Source organism: Mauremys mutica, chromosome 7 (assembly GCF_020497125.1).
Source record: "Mauremys mutica isolate MM-2020 ecotype Southern chromosome 7, ASM2049712v1, whole genome shotgun sequence".
NCBI classification, from domain to species: Eukaryota; Metazoa; Chordata; order Testudines; family Geoemydidae; genus Mauremys; species Mauremys mutica.
In genome coordinates, this window is record NC_059078.1 from 98,989,097 (window position 1) to 99,012,482 (window position 23,386).

At 38.4% G+C, this 23,386-nt stretch overlaps 1 protein-coding gene across 7 annotated transcripts in view; it reads left to right on the top strand.

The window, feature by feature from the left end:
* Nucleotides 1-23,386, top strand: part of CPEB3 (cytoplasmic polyadenylation element binding protein 3) — a 191,083-nt gene that overhangs the window by 113,476 nt on the left and 54,221 nt on the right. For 4 of the 7 annotated variants that reach the window (XM_045023056.1, XM_045023060.1, XM_045023058.1 and 1 more), the window contains exon 5: nt 14,031-14,054. The exons of the other annotated variants lie outside the window; for them this stretch is intronic. In XM_045023056.1, the coding sequence (XP_044878991.1) occupies nt 14,031-14,054 (24 nt within the window). The remainder of the gene's footprint in view (nt 1-14,030; nt 14,055-23,386) is intronic. 7 annotated transcript variants of the gene reach the window in all.

Genomic DNA, 23,386 nt, shown 5'->3' on the forward strand with positions numbered 1-23,386 from the left:
CTGTTTGTTTTTCATTTATTATGTTGATCTGATTCTGTCAGTTATACAACTGTTAGCAGTAGATCCATGTTTTCCTACATCATATTAAGCGTCTCTACTTGATCGTACATTTCTTGCACACAAACTCATATTAACTAAAATGAGTATTTGGGGTTAGCAATAGAGCTGGGCAACATTCTTCTGAAGCGACTTTTTTGGTCAAAAATGCATATTTGAGTTGATCAAAATAATTACTGAAAGTTTACATTTTGTAAACTTGCTAAATTGTTTTGTCTGGGGGGGAAAAAGAAAATAAAATTCTGAAAAAATCAAACTCTTTGACTATTTTTGTAACAACATTTTTGTTTTGATTCAAAACTGCTTTTTCTATTAAATTATACTTCCATTTGTATTAAAAACAAGTTAAAAATATTAGAAATTAAACATTTTTTTGTTTGGGGTCAAATGAAACACTTCATTTGACCTCAAACTAGAAGTTACTAGAAAAATAAAAAAATGACTTTGGGAACCCTGAAATCTGTTTGGTTTTGGTTGAGCTACCAAGCCAAAAAAAATCTCGCACAAGGAATAGAGGACTGTGTATTAGATATACCTATAGTTATATAAATATAAATACTTTATAATATTACAGCAATCCATGTAGTTCAGTTTACACAACTGTCTTAACTTTAGCTCCTATTCTCATAGTCCTAACTTTCCAAAAAATTCACTGTTTCTTAGATTAAACTTTCCATGTTTAGCTTCCATTCAAAGATGACTTCTAATGTTTTGAATGTTTGAGTGATCTGTCTTCAGCCTCTTGTTTTGAGTTTTTTTTTCCAAGGGGGAGGGAAGGGTTGAGCAAGTGAGCAGGGGAAATGGGACTGGAATTGCTACTATAATTTTTCCACACAGGCAACTCAAGAGGAGAGGCATGCACAGGCATATACATTTGGAGTAGTTCTATGTCCCCACCGATTACTCAGGCCTGTGCTTGCTCCCTCTTGTGCATACCCATGCTCAAGAATGACTTGAATGACAGTTTTTAAAACTAGAAATTAGGCATCTAAATAGTTTTTATTGAGAAGTATATTATCAAACAAGTTAAAGTGGATAAAATAACAAAGTTAGGAACTCTTACGAATTGTGTATTGTGCATGGGCAGCGCAAAGATCAAGTTTGAAGGTTTTCACTCTATAGAGATGCAGTGTGCTCATATGCAGCTTTTCAGGCATGTACCATTTGAAGTCCTCAAAGAAGATTGCTGAAGTTACAGTTCCTACAGCAACATTAACTTGGCTGTGTTGCACTTACACCTGTGTTTCTTGTTAAATGTACACCATAATTTGGCTACAGTCTGTATATTTTAATGATACAAACAGCTAAGGTTCTTACAATATTTCCTAACTTTTTAATTTAATTAACATTAGATTAACAAAGTATGTTCTGCAAAGTATCCAAACCACATGTGATAGAGATATTTATAGATTCCAAGGCCAGAAGGGACCATTGTGATCATTTAGTCTGACCTCCTGTATAACACAGAGAGTAGAACATCCCCAAAATAAACCTAGAGCTGATCTTTTGCAAAAACAATCTGGATTTAAAAATGGTCAGTGAAGAATCCACCATGACCATTGGTAAATTGTTCCAATGGTTCATTAATCTAACCATTAAAAATTTCTTATTTCTACTCTGAATTTGTCTAGCTTCAATGTCCAGCTTTTGGATCATGTTAGGCCTTTCTCTGCTAGATTAAAGAGCCCATTATTAAATATTTATTCCCCATATATAGGTACTTATAGATTGTAATCAAGTCACCCCCTTAACCTTCTCTTTGTTTAACTAAATACATTAAGATCCTTGAGTCTGTCACTGTAAGGCATGTTTTCTAATCCTTTAATCATTCTTGTCACTCTTCTCTTAACCCTCTCTCACATTTATCAACATCCTTCTTGAATTGTGGGCACCAGAACTGGATACAGTATTCCAGCAGCTGTCACACCAATGTCAAATACAGAGAGCTGCAAGAATTGCATTTGACTTTCACCTGCACTCTGCTCACTAATCCATTTTTACTGAGATTACTTCATGTATAACACTCCAAATCTCTGAACAGCAACAGAGAATGGCCATAAAAATAAAATGAAATAAAAAACTAATAAAACAAACCTCACACATTTGGTTGCTTCTTTTCGACAAGTGTTTATATTACTAAGGAAGGGAGATTCCAGTTTTCTAGTGAGAAACATTTGCTTCTAGAGCTTCAACTCTCCAGAGATGTTGGACTTTAAAACTGACTTTTTTGAACATTACAAGACTTTATTAGGTCTTCTTAAAAATTTTTAAATTCAATATATTTTTCTTTGAAATGCATACACTTGGATTCATGATGCTAAGGAAGTGTGGATTTGCATAGAATCATAGAATTTTAGGACTGGAAGAGACCTCAAGAGGTCTTCTAGTCCATTTCTTTGCACTCAAGGTTAGGACTAGGTATAATCTAAACCATCTCTGACAGGTGTTTGTCTAACCTGGTCGTAAAGATCTCCGATGATGGAGATTCCACAACCTCCCTAGGCAATTTATTCTAGTGCTTAATTACCCTGACAGGATGTTTTTCCTAATGTCTAGCCTAAACCACCCTTGCTGCAATTTAAGCCCATTGCTTCTTGTTCTGTCTTCACAGGTTAAAGAAAACATTTTTTTCTCCCTCCTCCTTGTAACAACCTTTTATGTACATGAAAACTGTTGTGTATCATTCGTCCCCTACTCCCCGTCTTCTTTTCTCCAGACTAAAACCCATTTTTTTTCAATCTTCCCTCATAGGTCATCTGTTCTAGACCTTGAATCATTTTTATTGCTCTTCTCTGGACTTTCTTCAGTTTGCCCACATCTTTCCTGAAATGTGGCACCTAGAACTGGACACAATACTTCAGTTGAGGCCTAATCAGCATGGAGTATAGCGGAAGAATTACTACTTGCATCTTACTTACAACACTCCTGCTAATACATCCCAGAATTGTTTGCTTTTTTTGCAACAGTGTTAGACTGTTGACTCATATTTAGCTTGTGATCTGCTATGACCCCCAAATCCCTTTCTGCAGTACTCCTTCCTAGTCAGTCATTTCCCTTTTATGTGTGCAACTGATTGTTCCTTCCTAAGTGGAGTACTTTGCATTTGTCCTTGCTAAATTTCATCCTATTTATTTCAGACCACTTCTCCAATTTGTCCAGATCATTTTGAATTTGAATCCTATCCTCTAAAGCACTTGTAAACCCTTCTAGCTTGGTATCATCCACACACTTGATAAGTGTACTCTCTATGCCATTATCTAAATCATTTATGAAGATATTGAACAGAATCAGACCCAGAAACTGATTCCTGCAGGATCCCACTTGATATGCTCTTCCAGCTTGACTGTGAATCACTGATGATTACTCTCTGGGGAATGGTTTTCTTACCAGTTATGCAGCTATCTTATAGTAGCTCCATCAAGGTTGTATTTCCCATGAAACGAGGGGGTTGAAAATTGATCCCAATAATTAAGAGAACTAGAGTATTTTTAACTTTCTTAAAATGCTTTTGTAAAACATGTTGCAGTATGAATACTAGATGTTGTGGTTTTATATTTGCTTGAATTTGGAATGACCTGAACAAATTAACTTCTGGCTTCATCACCCATCAGTGGTGTGGATTTCATTCCTTTGAAATATGCTATACAAGATGTAGACATGATCCCTGCCCTAATCTTAAGGGTATGTCTACACTGCAATAAAAGCCTCATAGCATAGCTGCAGTTGGCCTAGGTCAGCTGATTCAGGCTCTCAGGGCAGAGGATGTGGGACTGTAAAATTTACAGTGGGTCCAGCCTGAGCCCAAATGTCTACAGTGCAATTTTATAACCCTGTAGCTCGAGCCCCACAAGCCTGAGTCAGCTGACCTGGCTCTGAGACTTGTATCATCATGTCTTTTATCGCACTGTAGACATACTATAAAAGGAAAAGATCAGACAAATTTCAAGGAGATGAAAAGATGGCGGTAACTCAGAGAATAAATAATTTTCCATTTTGGATAAAAAAGTCTTAGGACAAAATTATGTGGAAGTTTAGGTCTGCAATGAGGAAGTTCCCCATGCTTAACAGTAATGGGAATGTGCTTAATAGTCAAGACTGTTTCCACAGTCCAGCTTGTTTTATAGAATTTCACTATTAGTTTTACAGTATTCCAATTGGCCGAATCCCCCAGCAAGACATACCAACCAATTCTATAAAGTACAGAATTTAAAAGAACTGTCATATAATTGTATAGCTTTTGAAAAGTATAATTCTGATTAAGCCATCTGATCAGAGAACCAGGGTGCCCATCTACATCTCAGCTGAAGATTCCTTTCCTTGCCAGTAGCAGGGAAAGTTCGTAGAAGTCCAGATGGATACTATTTTTAAGTAGGTGTTTCATGCTCCTTTTGTTTCTATTAGGAGTCTTCCAGAAGGACATATACAATTTGTGGTTGTAGATCCTTTTACATATCTCTCACAGACTGGTGACCTTTTTTGTTCAAATCTGGCTTAAAGACAACTTCTCAACAAATTAATCTGGCATCTGTACTATTTCCTACCATGCACATAGTGAAAGTAGACCAGCTTCTCTATAGACCCATGTGATCAGGGTCATAACCGGGTTTAATGCATTTGAAAACCTCCTCCAAAGTCCTTGAAATTCTGCTTTTTTTCATCAGTGCTTCAGGTTTCTTCCTTTTTTGCTTCATGGAAACAAATGGATAGCCTTAATGCAATATTGTCAATACATTCACTTGTCTTCATCCTAGATTTGCTTAACCAAATAGCAACCTTTCAAAACTGGCCCTAGAAATTTGTCGCACATTGTTAAAAGATTCAATTTACCTTGCAAAAGTATAAGGTTTTAAAAACCCTGTGTTCAAGTTCTTCCCTTTCATGCTTTAAAGGATGTTTTATTGGCATTGATGAGGGTATGGGGCTAGGGAGGAACAGTCCCTGTGTATAGGGAATGAGTGAATAAAGACATATTTTTGGCATTGTTGACCTGAATTTGATGGATTAAATTTTATGGCTTGCCACTGATCGCATCCGGACCAAAAGATTTATAGGTTCATGTCCAATTCAGACTACAGAGTTCAAGAACTCAGTGTTCTATATCGGGAGAGGACTCTCGGGGTGCTTGTCAAGAACACGTACATTGAGGACAATATCAAATTGATAAAATCTTTATTGACATTAACATAAAAATAAGAAGTGCAATGAAACTTATAACTGCAAAATCGTAAAAGAATTACAAAACTCCTGGTGGTAACATTTCTATTATAAGTACCTTAACCTAACATACTCACACCCTTCCTTGAAGACCCAGTAATAGGAGGTGAAGGGCCAGCCTCACTCCTGGCATACCTAATTACATGATGGTGCTGGCTTTCCCAATGGTTAGGAAAGTTGAGTAGTTTTACTATACTGCACAAGCTGAGCTGATAGCATGATAGAAGATAGAATAGATAGAAGAAGAAAAGAACTAACTCCAAAGCAGCTACAAGAAGAAGATTTAAGAAAAGAACCAACTCCAAAGCAGCTACAAGAAGGTTTAAGAAAAGAACTCACTAACTTAACTCTTACAAGGTATTTTATAGGATCCTGACCTATGTAATTCAGGTCCAACCTACTTTACCCAAATCTTGTTTCCGTACCCTGAGAAATGTATGGGTACCCTTCTCCTATAGGTTAGTGGATTATGACACTTACTTTCTAAATATATTAATAAGGATTATCTCACTCCAAAACTGCCAGCCTAGGTTCTCTTGATGACCTCGAGTTGTGGTGTACCCTGCGGTTACCAACCGGTTGTAGAAGCCAGATAAACCTGTGGTGTGATGTGGATAGTTCCTCCCTTTGGTTCCCCAAAGTTCAGGGACCATTCTTTTCTGTGCCAAAGGTGGCCAGCTTTTATGCTGACATATTTATAACTAATTCTACTTTTTACTATATAGCAGATTTTACCAGATCTTACAGGCCGGTAGGCTTCTTCCATTTCAGCAAAACTTATTAGGAAACACATGTCTTAACACATCCTAAATTCCAACGACTTAATACTGATAAAATATAAGAATAAAATTGATTGCTTTCAGAAAAAGAAACATATTAATACCGCTAACTGGATTAATAGGATATAATAGCTAGCAAAATAATCCTATGGGCTACAGGTCATACTGAAATTGTGCCACAGACAAGTAGGTAAGGTTCAAAAGTCATGACAAGGCTCCCAGTTTTTAAGCAAAGCAGAAAATAGTCTGGTGAATTGCTGTTCCACAGAAAATTATATAGAATAAACATAGTTGCCTTTTTGCAGCTTTACTATGCTATGACTCATTTGTCCTTGGGTGGTATTTTCTTATACCATTCTTTTGTTTTGAATCTACTGAATGTAAATACATGGGTGGAGTGAGATTTTACTTTTTATAAATTCAGTGTTTTCACTTGGAAATAGTACATATAATTCCCACTTCCTCCGTGTATCCCATTTGTTTTATGATATTTTTTACAGACTGTTTCATGGAATAAACTGTTAAACTTTGGTATAGGTTGTCTTATTGTTACAGCAGGTGGAGTGGGACAACTCAATATTGGCAAAGGAATATAGATTTAGTAAAAATGCATCCTTGGCTGGCAGAAAGCTGTTGCCATCTAGTAGCTGTTCAGAAACCTCTGTGAAATGAGTAGGTCACAGTCCATTTCCCAGTGCATACATTAGCATACCAAAAAGTGTCACCACAATTAACATTAGTTAGCACTGTTATTGGCAGTTCCAGTGGACACATCAAGGATTGATTGGGAATGGAGATTGAAATACAGTCTTGAATATAGAAGTGACCTCTTCGGGCTTAGATGAGGCATGTTGGCAGGACAATGTAGAGATGCTCTGTATAGAGAATTTCTGTCTCCATAGCTTCCAAACTGTCACCTCTCATGAACACAAACTTCTCTACTCCATGTAAGAGGATAATTGCTCTTCATGCCCATCCTTATTCTTTCTGAGAGACAGTAATGGTGACAGTAAAGATAATAACCCATGCAAAGTGAGATGTACGGAACTTCTCTTAATTAACTGCCTTTTTATAAGAAATAAACATGGTTAGCAAAATTATTGAATTACTTCAAAAGAAGCTCCATTAAAGTCATTAAAACATGTTCATACTGTGAAGGATATAGCATTTACAGTATTCTATGTAACAGTTTTGTTACTGAGCACAGTTAGTACATTATCCAAATACCTTAATTTTATCATCTATATATGACATCACAGTTAGTGATAATGACCATATTCTGAAATCTGAGACTAAAGGCTTCTGAGTCTGACATTATGAACAGTATTATAGTAATTACTGAGTTAACACAAAGCAGTTTCATGTTGGCTGGTAATTAATATAATGTGAAATGTCTTCTGCTATCTCTTGTTACATGTCATCCAACTAACACAACCATGTTTCAGACTTAAATATGGGACATATGACCACATTTTCCCTGCCCTCCCCCCGCGCTTCCCTACCTCCTTGCTTTCAGAACAGGTTGTATTTACCTTTTGGCATCCGCATTATTGTGCATTATATTGTGATAGCTAAGCCTACAAATATACCCTAATTGTAAGCTCAACCATAAAAAGTGAGTGAAAGTTCATAAATTGCCACAATGTCCTGTTATATAGAATTGTTTTAAAAAGATGCAAGAAGACAACAAAAAGACTAAATTAATTGAAATAGAAACTGTGTTAAGATTATGACCACTCCAGCCCATGTCAACTAACTTCTTCATTTTCCCCCCAAAAGCAGTTATTACCATCATTGATACCACAAAAGACTGTAAAACATCGGTTTTCCCCCTCCAAAATTCTCTCCAGCTAAAGGAAAAGGGAACAAAGGATGTTAAAAAGAATGCCTTATTTAATACTTCACATTTAAAATGCTTTAACTGTTTTTTCTTTTTCTTTTATCTTTTATAAAAGGTTAAAAGGATTTTTTTAATGGTGTGTTTGCCATGGTACTAAAGCTGACATCTCTGTATTCCAAACCTTGTTAAAAACTGTTTAATATTGGATAGTGATTGGGTTATATTAATAACTTTGATTCTTTAAACTACTATTAATAAATCAGCTCTCATTTCCATTCTCTAGGCTTTTAAAATAGTCACTGCTCCCTTTTTAAGATCTGTCTCTCTCAATGCTTATTCCCTAGCCACAGTTCCAGGACTTACCTTATTTATTATTACTACACTGTCAGAATCCTCTGCTCTGCATTTTGTTATTTTAGCTTTACTAATTACATCATCCTCCAGACTCACTCACTCATTCGTGGTGTTTACCTTTTTCTATTTTCCTACAACACAATGTGTGTATGGCTTGAAAAAGTGCTGGTTTCCCCTTCTGCTATGGTATGCTCGTGTTTCTTTTCAAGGAGTTAGTTTATGCAGTATGTGATTATTACCAAGTTAACAGGAAGCACTTTATTGTACTGGAAATGTGCTTTTGGTCCTCTCAGTCATGTACGACTTTTCTACTTCTATATTCTTCTCATATTATCAATTGCTCTCAACTAAACTTCCCATCTATAATCCCTTTCCCATTTTACCATAGTCTTCTCATGACCATGCTCCTTTGTGTCCTTAAAGAAGGCTTAGAATCCTCAACTTCCTCTCTCCCACTTCCTTGTCATACAAGCAATTCCTTGATCAATTAAATTTATATTGAATTTCTAGAGGTAGGTGAAGTGGTGGGCTCAGGAAGGGCGTCAGAAGTTGAAGTGGCCATGTTTGTTGTGGGAACATGAATAGGAAGTAACCTTTTAGAATACCTAGATCTGCATAATTGCTATACAATATTTATGCAGCTCTCTTGACTCCAAGTTGTTGTCCATCAGAATTCAGGGATTTGCATGCTGGCCAGAAACTGAGAAATAACTCTGCTGTCATTATGCAAATCATACACCACCAAAGGTCAGGGAATTGCATAAGTGAGAAATAAACGTCCAATTATGGTTTTGCAGTTGTAGAACAACCTTACTGTTTGCCATGGGTGAATCTGTGCCAAAACAATTCTTGGTAAATAGACTCTTCACTTCTCAAAATAGCAAATTTTCATGCATGCTGTGCTTGTATGTGTATATATAAATTACACATTATAATAGCTATTAAACCTCTGATGTCCAGCCAATCAGGTATAAACAGGACAATAGTGTCCACACTAATTGCTTACATAGTGGATACCTCCTATTGGGAAAATAATTGCTAATGTTATTTCAGTTGCATATTTATTAAGTAAATTTTGAAAAACTTTTTATTATATTACTAAAATATGGTGCTCCTGAATTATATCTGTTCATATTGTATGCAGTCTCATTTACAGTGTATCCGAGACTGCCACTCGTCTTTGATTTGCATGTTGAAGCTATTCATAATATGGTTTATGAAAATAGGGCACCATATTTGGCACCACTGGCAGTGCATTTTAGGGGAGTGGTTGTCATTCTCTGGTGGCTAAAGTCTCTTGGCACTTCCACCATAGTGTTTTTTCTAATTTCATAAGCAGTAATAACCACACAGAAATGTTGTACTTGTGATCTTTTTGATTACAGTAAGTAGATGATTCTTTCATTTTCCTGTTGATGCATTGCTGCCTTCCCACAGCAATAATTTCAAAACTGTTTAGCTTCAAAGTGTTTTCTCTCTATTAGTGTTTGTAAACTACATTTTGGGCAAAGCCTGTTGGAAGCTCTCTGCATTCAGATTTGGTGAGTCACACTTAGTATTAGTCTGGTAGTATGGATTTCAGCTAACTGAACTATTCCTTCTAGCTAAGTCTGCAATGGCTTGGACTTTGTGCTGTAAACAAGGCAGGGTACTATATAATTTTTATCTCAAATTGCACATTCTTGTTTTGTATCATGTGTAACAGTGACATTTCTGAATGAAATATAAAAAGTACATTTTGACTCCCAAATTCCCTGGTCTAATGACATTTTAGCGCTTTTTAAAAATCAACTTGAATATAAATATTGATAGAATTGTCCAAAGGAATTTTCAAATAAATGTTTATATTTTATGACCAACTTTTATCACAACTATATATTTTAAAATGAGGAAATTGGTCTTATTTCTTTCTTTTACAGGTTAAATAGGAAAAATGCATATGGTTTTCTATTTAAATCTATTTTTTGTTGTGATTTTATTTATTTGGGATTTTAAAAAAAAACCCAGGCCCTTCAGGGTTGATTTTAATCATGTTTGTATTACCATAGCATTTCAGTATTTATTTTACCCATTTCTGGCCTCAGTCAGCTGTCTCAACTAGATAAGCACTGCCTGCTGCATTTTCTTTTATAGCTTAATTTTAATTGTTTATATTAGTATAACCCATGAGTTCCTTAATAGCATAATCCATTTTCTGTGATGTTTGCATGAATAATTTTTTGCATGGTAGCATCAAGTTCTGTTAAGATTATTTTAGACCAATTAGTTTGGGAGTATTTTACATCTTGTAAAAGGACTCATTTATTTTTGGGTTATTTTAATATGATACTTGAAAAGCTCTTTACTGTAACACTCACTTGCACATATGAAGCTTATTTTGTTATCATTTTGTTGTCATTCAGTTTATTTTCCATAACACTAAACAATTAAACAACATTTTGAATACAAATTTATATACAGTGTAGTTCCTCCGTTTGTCGTTTCATTTTTTCTTTATGCATTTTGTTAGTCAGAAAACCTGACACTCTCTCTCGCTGTGTATTAGTATTTTCATGTTTTTAATGGTATAAATGACATTCACCTTCCCATATAGTAAATGTGTAAATAAATAAGATAGTAACACTAGTAAGGCCAGTGTAGCAGTACTGCATAACCTGACAAGAGAGAGGGGGTGTCTTTCAATTAGGTTAGCTTAAGGCCACTTCTGATGTGTTAGCCAGCATCTTAACAGTGCTTTTCAAACACAGCAAGTTATCATGATTGGAAAAATGCACCCATTTTGCTTGTTGAGACATGCCCACTTATTGATGATGCTTGTGTAAGGAATGTAATGTTGGACCATGGTCTAGATGAGACAATAGAGGAAATTAGAAATTAAGTAATTCTAGTTCAGTAGCCTGGTACTCTTAAGTACTTAGAGGGAGGAAAATAAACAGTCTGAAATGAAAACGTGTATTAAAAATTGTGGCATTCTTGATAGTAATGGTATAATTGTCTAAATCGTGTTCCATTATAACCCAGTTTCCACACATACATAGCTCCATGACATTTTTTCCTTTAAAGTGGCAGTAAAGTATGGAATTGGCAGGGAGAGGGAGGAAAATACAAGGAAAATCGCTCATGTTTTTGGTATTTTTACTCACTAATAACTTAAAGGGATGAACCAAAAAATTCTCAACTTATTTTGTGGGTAAAGTACTTTTTGAGGAAGGTGGTTTCGTATTTGAAAGGAATAAGTGATAAGCAATTGAAAATCAGTTGTGAGAATGCTCATTGTGTAGCTGTTAGAATTTTTGAAGTCTAATGAAACCTGTTTTCCATTATGATCTCACAATATATATTTTGTCTGCCTGGCCAGGGACTGTTACTCTCATTCTGCTACTGGGACAATTTGCAGGAACGTGATTGTAAATGTCCCAAAAGCTGAGGAGCAGAACAAGCAAAATCTCCAAAAAGTCTAATTTAACATTAGGGTAAAAGACAAACAAATGCAAAATTCAGTCATAAAAAATTAATATCTTGCTGGTTGAAGGGGATTTGAGCAGTTGTTTGTTTTTGCTACATTTGTAATTGCAAAAAAGTTAGGATGTACAACCAATTTAAAAAAGAACCTTTTGCCATTAGGAAAAATACAACCCATTATATGCTTTGCTACCCAGCCTTGCAGAAAACTTTCTCCAGCAGCAAAGATTTGAACTGTGAGTGATTCATCAATATGAAAACTGGAACCCATAAATCACCACTGGTGCAGCATAACTGTATTGAAGCGATAGCAATGATGGAGTCTGTAGTTTAGAAAAGACTCAGGTGGATTTCTATCACCATGTTGTCAAACCTTGCTCATAGTATAGAGCAGAGGTGGGCAAACTATGGCCCACAGGTCACATCCGGCCCGCGGGACCGTCCTGCCCAGCCCTTGCGCTCCCGGCCCCTCCCCCACAGCCACACTGCCACAGGGGCAGCGCTCTGGGCGGTGGGTCTGTGAGCTCCTGCCGAGCAGAGCGGCAGCATGTTCTGGCCTGTTGGCGCGGCTGCCAGACATGCTGCTCTGAGCAGCATGGTAAGGGGGCTGAGGCCGGGGGGTTGGATAAGGGGTGGGGGGTTCTGGGGGCAGTCAGGGGACAGGGAGCAGGGGTCAGTTGGATGGGGTGGAGGTTCTGCGGGTGGTGGTGGTCAGGGGACGGAGAACGGGGGGGTTGGATAGGCGTGGTGTCCCACGGGGCATGTCAAGGAGTGGCTGGCTGAGAGCAGGGAGGTTGGATAGGGGGTGAGGTCCCAGGGGTTGGTTACGGGTGGGGGTACTGGGAGGGGGAGGTTAGGAGACAAAGGAGCAGTGGGGTTGGATGGGTCGGAGGTTCTGAGGGGGGCAGTCAGGGGGCAGGAAGTGGGAGAGGGCTGTTTGGGGAGGCACAGCTTTCCCTACCCGGCCCTCCATACAGTTTTGCAACCCCAATGTGGCCCTCAGGCCAGAAAGTTTGCCCACTCCGGTATAGAGGCAGCCTAAATGTTAACAGTAAGCATAACCAACTGTCTTTCATTTTTTACATGGAGCCTACAATGTCATTTATACTTTGGTATTTTGGCTATTTTTTGTCCTAAATTCATTCAAAGAGATGAAGAAATGGTATATGTAGTTTGAAGATGACCTCCTTCCCATCAACCAAAAAATCTGCTATCAAGGGAATGATGCGGCTCTCCTCCATTGGGATGATGACCTTGAATTTCCCCTCAGACCAGCTCTCCCCCCTTCAACTTTGACCTTTAAAGAATTGGTTGAGCCAGTATGCGGCCAGACCTAGTGCTAGTCCATCTTCCCACCGAATGTTGCACCAGGAAATTCCAGTTCCAGGCCTAAACAACCCCCAACTATGCAGTTACAGATAATGAATCGTATTAGGAGCTCTCCCCATTATGTACTTCACATGAATACGCTCCACCCTGCCCACAATACCAAACAGAAGTGGCAGAGCAATTGTCTACCATATACCTAGAGTTTTTTGGCTTCTATTACAGATTGACCTTTCTTCCCATGGATGGGAAATTTGTAATCCATGGCCACCTGCATTGTAAATATTTTGGAAGGGCACAGCTATGTTCTGTTGGGATGAGTTCTCCGTGTAGTTTCAAAATACAATGCTCCAAACTATTCTATGATGCATTTGAATTTGCTTTCTGAAATTTTAATGCATTTAGCTATTTCAGTTTATATCATATACTGTGTGTGTGACTTCACTTTGCAATATGCAGATATCAGAACATAAACAGTTTTATAATTTTTGGGATTTATTCATAACAAAATTCAAGTTGTATTTTGTAGCCGTTCAAATCAATATGAACAGGTTTGGATGATCTACTAATTATTGAATTTATATCACTTTTGTAGAATGGCTAATTAAATTCCTTGATGTTTAAATATAGTTTTTCAAAACTATAAATGTTTTTTCCTGCATAATTACTCCTTTTAATTAGAATTACTATAGCTTATATGCATCAACGCTTCCAACACCTATGAAGGATTTGTGTGGCGTCATAATTTTAATATTCTTTGCTCTCTGGAATAATGTTGCATGGCAAATGTGCTTAGAACTTTGTCTTGACTATGCCGTCTTAAAGATTTTTTTTTAGGGTTGTTTGAAATGTCTGAACTACATTCTCAAAAAAAATGGGGGGAAGGTGCAAGGGGAAAAACATAAGGAAAATGCAGATTTTTTTAAATTTCTGAATCTAAATCTAATTTCTGTTCTATGACAAAAGTACCAACAATTCTCTTCTGTGTTTACATGCAGCCAGGAGCTATGGGCGGAGAAGAGGTAAATAAAATAAAATAAAAATGTGTTAAAGGTTTTGCCTGCCAACTTAAGGGTGGAAGAAACAGATATCTAGTACTGTTCATGTTATGACAATATAATATCAATTTTTCAATCTCTTTGGTTCATCAGCTGTCATAAATATCTCAATTGGTTTTTTTACTTTTTCAAAATAAAGCTCTTAATTCTCATAATTTAAAACAGTAAATGGTAATTTCTAACCAGTAGCTTCCAGTTTGTTGCTTAAAAATTATTCTTATATTATTTACGTGTTCTGTGATTGATATGCTGCTTTTAATATTGTTTAATGCTCCAAAGGGGAAATTAGTTCAAATTCTCATTGTATTTTTTGAAAATGTAATGTTAACTGGTTCATTGATAAGCTTCAAAAGGAACACTTTGCTGCATAAATGATATTTGTTTTCTTTCAGTAAATAAATAATTTTGATTGTCTCAATCAAGATACTGTCAATGCCCACATTGGTCATCTTTCTTAGTATTACATACCTTTAATTAAATAAATTAAGGTAAACTTGATGAGATGTAATAGAAGTGTTTAAATTTAAACATTCAGGAAACTTTTTTCTACTTTGAAACTGAAAATAATTTGCAAAGATAGTACATCTATCATAAAGTGCTGCTACATATTTATTCTTTGTGGACAACATCAAGCTTGTTAACTACCCAGCCCTGCCCCGCTCCCCCTGATATCTTTAATTTACCGTGTATGTAGATAAACAGTGCTGTTGTGCCATGAGATGTATTACCTTGTAACTATCTTGTGCCTCCTATAGAGAGCTAGTGCTGTGTGTCTAGTATAAAGCTTTTTAAAAAATTAACTAAAGAGAAGATCTTAAGTTTATATGAGCTTATTGACTGATCTTAGGATGGTTTCTAAAAAATTTTTTGTCTTGATGAATTGCTAATTCAAACCCTACACATGCGGTATAAGAGAAGACCGGACACAAGTCAGATGACAATGTACACATAGTAATTTGAGTGAGAGCTGACAACTTCAGTGTTTGTAGATTCTTGAAATAAGAACACTGCTATCAGACAGTGACTTTTAACTTTTTAAAGTGAGTTTAAAAGTCATGAAAATGAGCAATTAATATCAGTGGTACTAGTCAACAATAATTAAAATAGACTGCTGGTAAGGAACTGTAATTCTGAGGCTTGAAGTACTGATTTATTCCAGTTCCAGGTTTTGAACCACCTGTTTACTTAGCTAAACTTTCAGAAGTTTGAATGACCTTTTAAAAACCATTTTTTCTCTTTATTTAGAAAATCTTTTAAGGGAAAATATACATTTTTTTAAATCTACAACAGCAGTTAAAATCTTTTTCTTTGGCTTATTGAATATAAAATACAGTGCTGTGGATTGTAGATTTTGGCACCTATAACTCGCAAATACTATCTGTTGTGGATACTGTAACATATTGTATCTTTATTTTTGATTACATGACACTGAAAAAATTTAAAAATGCATTTTAGTTGTGTCTAGGCAGTGAAATATATCACTATTTTATTTTATTGGGTGCAATCCAGAGTTTTGCATTACATTGTTAAAAAAACTGAAGCCATAGGTGGACAGATCAGAATGTTGGTAGAGGCTAGACAGATATGTAGATTGCACGAGCTTGTGATTTGAAATTATGTAGGGAGACAATCTTGGCCATAGAATGTGATTACATTAAAACCTGGAATTTTTAGTAGGCTTTAATAACTAGGTGTCCATCTTGCATTTTTTTAATTTAATATCTTTGTCCTCCAGGGAAAAAATCTCTAGTTAGGTGGGCAATATTTCAACATGATAAACCCTTCAATGCATTCATTCACTGCCACAGTACTCCTAGTCTGTTATATCATGTTCCTGAAACAACCATTGTAATTAATGTATTCATAAAACAAGGGTATGGAACAGTGGGCCCCATCTATGCATGTGAGCACTGGGAATGCGGAAGAAAGTTTATCTTTTAAAATTGTGGAGAACCCTCCCGAAATTATAGCAATTAAAACTTAACTAAAAAAAAAAAAGTCACTTTGATACCATTAACCACTCTTGTGTCTCCTGGCAGAAATTACAATTTACATGTCTTATTGAGTGAGTGAAAATCCTAGAATGTGGCACTAACTATGGTGATTGTGTGACAGGGTATACGATTAAAGCACTATAAAACTTGCAGTAAAGGTAAAAAAAAAAAAACAAAAAAAAAAACAACCAACCCTCCTCCCCCGCAAAGTTCTAACAGTTGAGACTCCCAATATCCTTTCTTCACCTAAAAGATCTTTCTTCATCTCATCTCAGTTTCTTCCTATGTGAAATAATCATACTGTAATTGGTGGAGTAAAGAACTGTTTGTTTTTGGTAATGAGTCTTGCTCTTTAGATTTCTCCCGAAATTTGCATCCATTTTTTTCTGTCTTAGTCAACTGCCATATAAAACTATAAATCACCACATTATATTAGATGTTTATGCTTTTTAAAGCTATGAATTCATATATATGAAATTGCTTTAAGCATTGAGCTGTCTTATACATGTAAAACTTTTCTGCAGAGGCTATTTTATTTATATATAAATTTTATATATAAAAATATATAGATAAAAGCTTTTAATGAATCCTCCCAAAATTATAGCAATTAAAACTTTCTTAAGTTCCTGATCTATTATTAGAGAGTCAAAGTGGGTAAGGTAATATCTTTTATTGGACCAACTTCTGCTGGTGAAAGACAAGCTTTCGAGTTATACAGCGTTCTTCATGTCTGGGAAAGGTACTCCGTGTCACAGCTAAATACAGTAGAATCTCAGAGTTACAAATACCAGAGTTATGAACTGACTGGTCAACCACACACACCTCATTTAGAACTGGAGGTAAGCAATCAGGCAGCTGCAGAGGTGCACAAAAAACCAAAAGCAAATACAGTACTGTGATAAACATAAATGACTAAAAATGAAGGAGAAAGTTTAAAAAAAAAGATTTGGTAAGGTAAGGAAACAGTTTCTGTACTTGTTTTTATTTAAATTAAGATGGTTAAAAGCAGCATTTTTCTAATGCATAGTAAATTTTCAAAGCTGTATTAAGTCAATGTTCAATTGTAAACTTTTGAAAGAACAATCATAATGTTTTGTTCAGAGTTACGAACAACCTCCCTTCCCGAGGTGTTCATAACTTTGAGGTTCTACTGTACAAGGTTGAACAGCTTGTTTAGCATAAGGAATTCACCTTGACTGGTCTCTTACAATATGTTGAGCAAGCAGTTAATACTTATGCAGCCTAGGAGAAAGAGTTAAGTGGGTTATAAAGTGTTGTAATGAGCCATAACTCCAGTATTATTGTTAAGGCTCATCTTTCAAAGGGGTTGTGCAGGTTTCCTTTGAGGATGAGGACAGATATGTCAGATAGAGAGTGATCATTTGTGAAAAGTGTTTGCCTATAGGTGATAGCGCTTTTCTCTTAATTTTCTGTTTGAGTTAATTCGAGAGCATTGTGATTGTCTCGTTTCACCCACATAGTTATTGAGGCATTTAGTGCACTGGATGAGGTATTCCACATTTTGTAACAGACATGTGAGATGTAAACAGCCCACTTCACATGTAAGAGACCATTCAAACATATTAACTTCTTATGCTAAACAATCTGATCCACCTTGTAGATAGATGTGACAGATTACCTTTCCCAGACCTGAACAAGAGCTCTGTGTAAACTCAAAAGCTTCTCTCTCACCATCTGAAACTTGGCCAATAAAAGATACTACTTTGCCAACCTTGTCTCTGTTTTATAAGACTGCTCAAAGAATGCCAATGGATTAGTGAAATATGATTTTTCTTTGCAGAAGACATGCTGGTTAGACTGTGTCATGTCATGATCTTCAGGGTGTCTTTTAATTCTATTTTTAATTATTGTTGCAACCAACTTATCAGGTACAGAAGTAAGATTTATTGGTCTGTAATTTTCTGGATCATCCCTAGTGCCTTCTTAAAATATAGGTACAACATTTGCTAATCTTCAATCATCTGTCATAGTAGCTGATGCCCTGTTTTTGCTACTAAGTAAGTCACTTTATTCATCCGATGCATCCGACGAAGTGGGTATTCACCCATGAAAGCTCATGCTCCAATATGTCTGTTAGTCTATAAGGTGCCACAGGACTCTTTGCTGCTTTTACACTTTATTCTTGATTTCCTTCAGAACTCTTGGATGTATCATCTGGATCAGGTGACTTATTGCTTTTTAGTTTAACTAGTTCCAGAACCTCTTCTGACACCTCAATCTCTGTTACTGCCTCATTATTGTTGTTGTCTTCATCAAACAATTTTGAGGAGATGCCTGTTCCAACCTACTATTTTTTGACAATTGCAAGGAAATAATTTAGTTTTCCAGCATTATCCTTCTATTCCTTAATTGCTCCCTTTATCTATCCCATGGTGGTCCAGCATCCAGTTGTTTGCCAGGATTTCTACTTCTGATATACTTTCTTGTTTTTATATCTTTAGTTATTTGCTCTTGAAATTGCATCTTAAGCCTCCGAATTTCCTATACACACATCACACGCATGCAACTAAATCCTGTGTTACTTCAGGCTAAGTCAAGAATAATCTCTCCTGTTGTGTTCTCTAAATCTATCAATTCCATGAAACAGTTGGTCAAGGTTGTGAAAAATTGCGTCTCTAAACCTTGTCTCACTGTAACATTCAACTATTACTATTATATTTGACTATATATGGCTAAAGTCCCCATTATAGTTTTATTAGACTTTGCCTCTTTGATTTCTATCAACATTATGCCCTCAGTATCTTTTTTTCCTCCTCTGGAAGCTGTTAATATAACCCTATTAGGATATTTGTATTCTTATAACTTGGGATTTTTATCACCAGTTAGAATATTTATCTTATTAGAGTATATGCAATCTTTTAGGTTCAGCACTACTGCTCCTCTATCTTCTTGACCTAATCTGTCCTTCCTGTATAGTTTGTAGCCAGGTATTGCAGTATCCCATTGACATTTGCCATTTCACCATGTTTCAGTGATGCCTGTTATGTCAAGGTCTCTTTTCATTGCCTGACATTCTAGTTTGTCTGTTTTTGCCTTTAAGCATCTCATTTGTATGTAAACATCTATAGTTTTTATTTTCAACCAAGTGCCTATTATTTATTTATTTATTTTTAGTATGAAACCTTGTTAATTTAACAGAAATTACCTTTGATCTCAACCTGTCCCTGCCCAATTCAGCTGTAATTTCTAACCTATCCTTTACTACTAGATACAAAGGATACCTTTGTGTTATTGACATCCTTTACCTGACTTGAGTGCTCCTCACCACCTATTGGCTTTCTTTTAAGCTCCCTAAGCTCCTATTTTCCTCCATTCTATACCTCCCTACTTCATTAATAACAATATGTACCATAATCACCAACTCCTGCCTAGCACTATCTGGAAGTCTGTTTAGATGTCTCATGAGATGCATCTTTGCACCCAATAAAGAAGTTAATGAGTGTTTCTTCTGGTCACTGCATACCCAACTATCTATATTTATAATAATCAAATCCTCTACAATATGTGTTCATCTTCCAATTACAAATCCATCCCCTGGAGCAACTGCCTCTCTGTGAGGGAAAATTTAGCCACATCAAAGTTTGAATATGGGTCCCATCTAAATGAGAGAGTCCTTCCATTCCATCTAAGGGTATGTCTACACTACAGGATTATACCGATTTTACAGAAACTGTTTTTTAAAAACAGATTGTATAAAGTCGACTGCACGCAGCCACACTAAGCACATTAATTCGGCGGTGTGCGTCCATGTACCGAGGCTGGTGTCGATTTCCGGAGCGTTGCATTGTGGGTAGCTATCCCATAGTTCCCGCAGTCTCCCCCGCTCCTTGGAATTCTGGGTTGAGATCCTAGTGCCTGATGGGGCAAAAAACATTGTTGTGGGTGGTTCTGGGTACAGCCTCACCCCTCCCTCTGTGAAAGCAGAAGACAACCGTTTCGCGCCTTTTTTCCTGGGTGAACTGTGCAAACGTCATAGCACAGCAAGCATGGACCCTGCTGAGCTCAAGACAGCAATCATGGACGTTGTAAACACCTCGCACATTATCGTGCAGTCTATGCTGAGCCAGGACCTGCAAAACCAGGTGAGGAGGAGGCAGCTACGGCAGCACAGCGATGGGAGTGATGAGGACATGTACACAGAATTCTCTCAAACTGCGGGCCCCTGCGCTTTGGAGATCCTGCTGGTAATGGGGCAGGTTCTAGCCATTGAACGCTGATTTGGGGCCCGGGAAACAAGCACAGACTGGTGGGACCGCATAGTTTTGCAGGTTTGGAACGATGCCCAGTGGCTGCGAAACTTTCGCATGCGGAAGGGCACTTTCATGGAACTTTGTGACTTGCTTTCCCCTGCTCTGAAACGCCAGAATACCAAGATGAGAGCAGCCCTCACAGTTGAGAAGCGAGTGGCGATAGCCCTCTGGAAGCTTGCAACGCCAGACAGCTACCGGTCAGTCGGGAATCAATTTGGAGTGGGAAAATCTACTGTGGGGGCTGCTGTGATGCAAGTAGCCAAAGCAATCATTAAGCTGCTGCTACGAAAGGTGGTGACTCTGGGAAATGTGTAGGTCATAGTGGATGGCTTTGCTGCAATGGGATTCCCTAACTGTGGTGGGGCGATAGATGGAACTCGTATCCCTATCTTGGCACCGGAGCACCAGGGCACCCAGTACATAAACCGCAAGGGGTACTTTTCAATGGTGCTGCAAGCACTGGTGGATCACAAGGGGCGTTTCACCAGCATCCACGTGGGATGGCCGGGAAGGGTCATGACTCTCGTGTCTTCAGGAACAGTACTCTGTTTAAACAGCTGCAGCAAGGGAATTACTTCCCAGACCAGAAAACAACAGTTGGGGATGTTGAAATGCCTGTAGTTATCCTGGGGGACCCAGCCTACCCCTTGATGCCATGGCTCATGAAGCCATACACAGGCAGCCTGGACAGTAGTCAGGAGTTGTTCAACTACAGGCTGAGCAAGTGCAGAATGGTGGTAGAATGTGCATTTGGCTGTTTAAAGGCGCGCTGGCGCACATTACTGACTTGCTCACACCTCAGCCAAACCAATGTCCCCTTTGTTATTGCTGCTTGCTGTGTGCTCCACAATCTCTGTGAGAGTAAGGGGAAGACCTTTATGGTGGGGTGGGAGGCTGAGGCAAATCACCTGGCCGCTGATTACGCGCAGCCAGACACCAGGGCGATTAGAAGAGCACACCAGGAAGTGGTGCACATCAGAGAAGCTTTGAAAACAAGTTTCATCACGGGCCAGGGTACGGTGTGACTGCTGTGTTTGTTTTCCCTTGATGAACCACCCCCTTGATTGACTCATTCCCTGTAAGCAACCCACCCTCCCCCTTCGATTACAGCTTTCTTAAGGAAATAAAGTCACTATCGTTTAAAAATCATGTATTTTTTATTAATTCATTATAAAAAGAGGGAGAGAACTGACAAGGTAGCCCGGGTGTGGTTTGGGAGGAGGATAGGAGGGAAGGAAAAGGCCACTAAAAATTTTTTCGAAATAATGACAGCCTTTTGGTTGGGCTGTCCACGGGGGTGGAGTGGGCGGGTGCACGGAGCCTCCCCCCACGCGTTCTTACACGTCTGGGTGAGGAGGATGTGGAACATGGTGAGGAGTGAGGGTGGTTATACAGGGGCTGCAGCGGCACTCTGTGATCCTGCTGCTGTTCCTGAAGCTCCACCAGATGCCGGAGCATGTCAGTTTGATCACGCAGCAGCCCCAGAGTTGCATCCCGCCACCGCTGATCTTCCTGCCGCCACCTCTCATCTCAGGCGTCCCTCCTGTCCTCACGTTCACTGGCATCTTTCCTGTAATTTGATACCACGTCCTTCCACTCATTCAGATGAGCTCTTTCATTGCGGGTCACTTCTATGATTTCCGAGAACATTTCATCTCGCGTCTTTTTTTTCTGCCGCCTTATCTGAGATAGCCTTCGGGATGGAGTAGGGAGGCTTGAAAAATTTGCAACTGCGTGAGGGAAGGAAAAAAGGGAGAGAAGTATTTAAAAAGATACATTTTACAGAACAATGCTTATACTCTTTCACGGTGAACAACACTATTCACCTTACATAGCACATGTGATTTCACTACAAGGTCGCATTTTGCATCTTAATATTGAGTGCCTGCGGCTCTGGTGTTAGAGATCTCACAGACGCAGGTCTGGGCAGCAGAATTCGGCTTGCATGCGGCCATGATAAGCCATTGTCTTTCGGCTTCTGCAGCGTTCATATATCCAGCACCCTCCTTTACCAAATAGCAAGCAAAGCCCGTTCAGTGCTGATTCTTTCCTGTTAACATGCAGCAGCAGAAACCACCCCCCCCATCCAATTCTCTGGGATGATCGCTTTACCCCTCCCCCCACCGTGTGGCTGGTATCATGGAAGATCACTGCTAAACATCCCCCCAGCCCCTCCCCCCCACCGTGTGGCTGATAGCAGGGAAGATCCCTGCTAGCCAAACGCGAAAAAGCTAAGTGCCAATCACCCCCCACCCTTCCCCCTGCTTGGCTACCTGCAAGGAAGGATTTCTTTTAAGCAACAGGCAAACAGCCCAGTAGGAATGGCCATCTCTGTCCCTTTAATTAAATTCCTGAATTTTAACCAGGTTACCATGAACGATATCACTCTCCTGGGGATAACACAGCGAGATAAAGAACGGATGTTGCTTGAATGCCAGCAAACACCGGGACCATACGCAGCTAGGCTTTGTCATACAATGATACCAGATTACTTGCTACATGCATGGCGTGGTCAAGTGTCCTACCATGGAGGACGGAATAAGGCTGCCCTGCCCAGAAACCTTCTGCAAAGGCTTTTGGAGTACCTGCAGGAGAGCTTCATGGAGATGTCCCTGGAGGATTTCCGTTCCATCCCCAGACATGTTAACAGACTTTTCCAGTAACTGTACTGGCCGCGAATGCATCCCGAGTCCTCAGGGCAAATTAATCATTAAACGCTTGCTTTTAAACCATGTTTTATATTTACAAAGGTACACTCACCAGAGGTCCCTTCCATGGCTTCATTATGTGGCATAGTGGCTTGGGAGGGCTGGGAGGGTAATTCCGTCAGGGTGAGAAAAAGCTCCTGGCTGTTGGGGAGAACGGAGTGCTGTGTGCTCTCTGCAAGCTCGTCCTCCTCTTCCTCCTCCTCCTCTTTCCCGTCCGCAGAATTCTCAGCTATGGCTGAGATTACCACCCCCACCTCGGAATCCATGGACAGGGGTGGGGTAGTGGTGGCAGACCCCCATAGAATTGCATGCAGCTCAGCGTA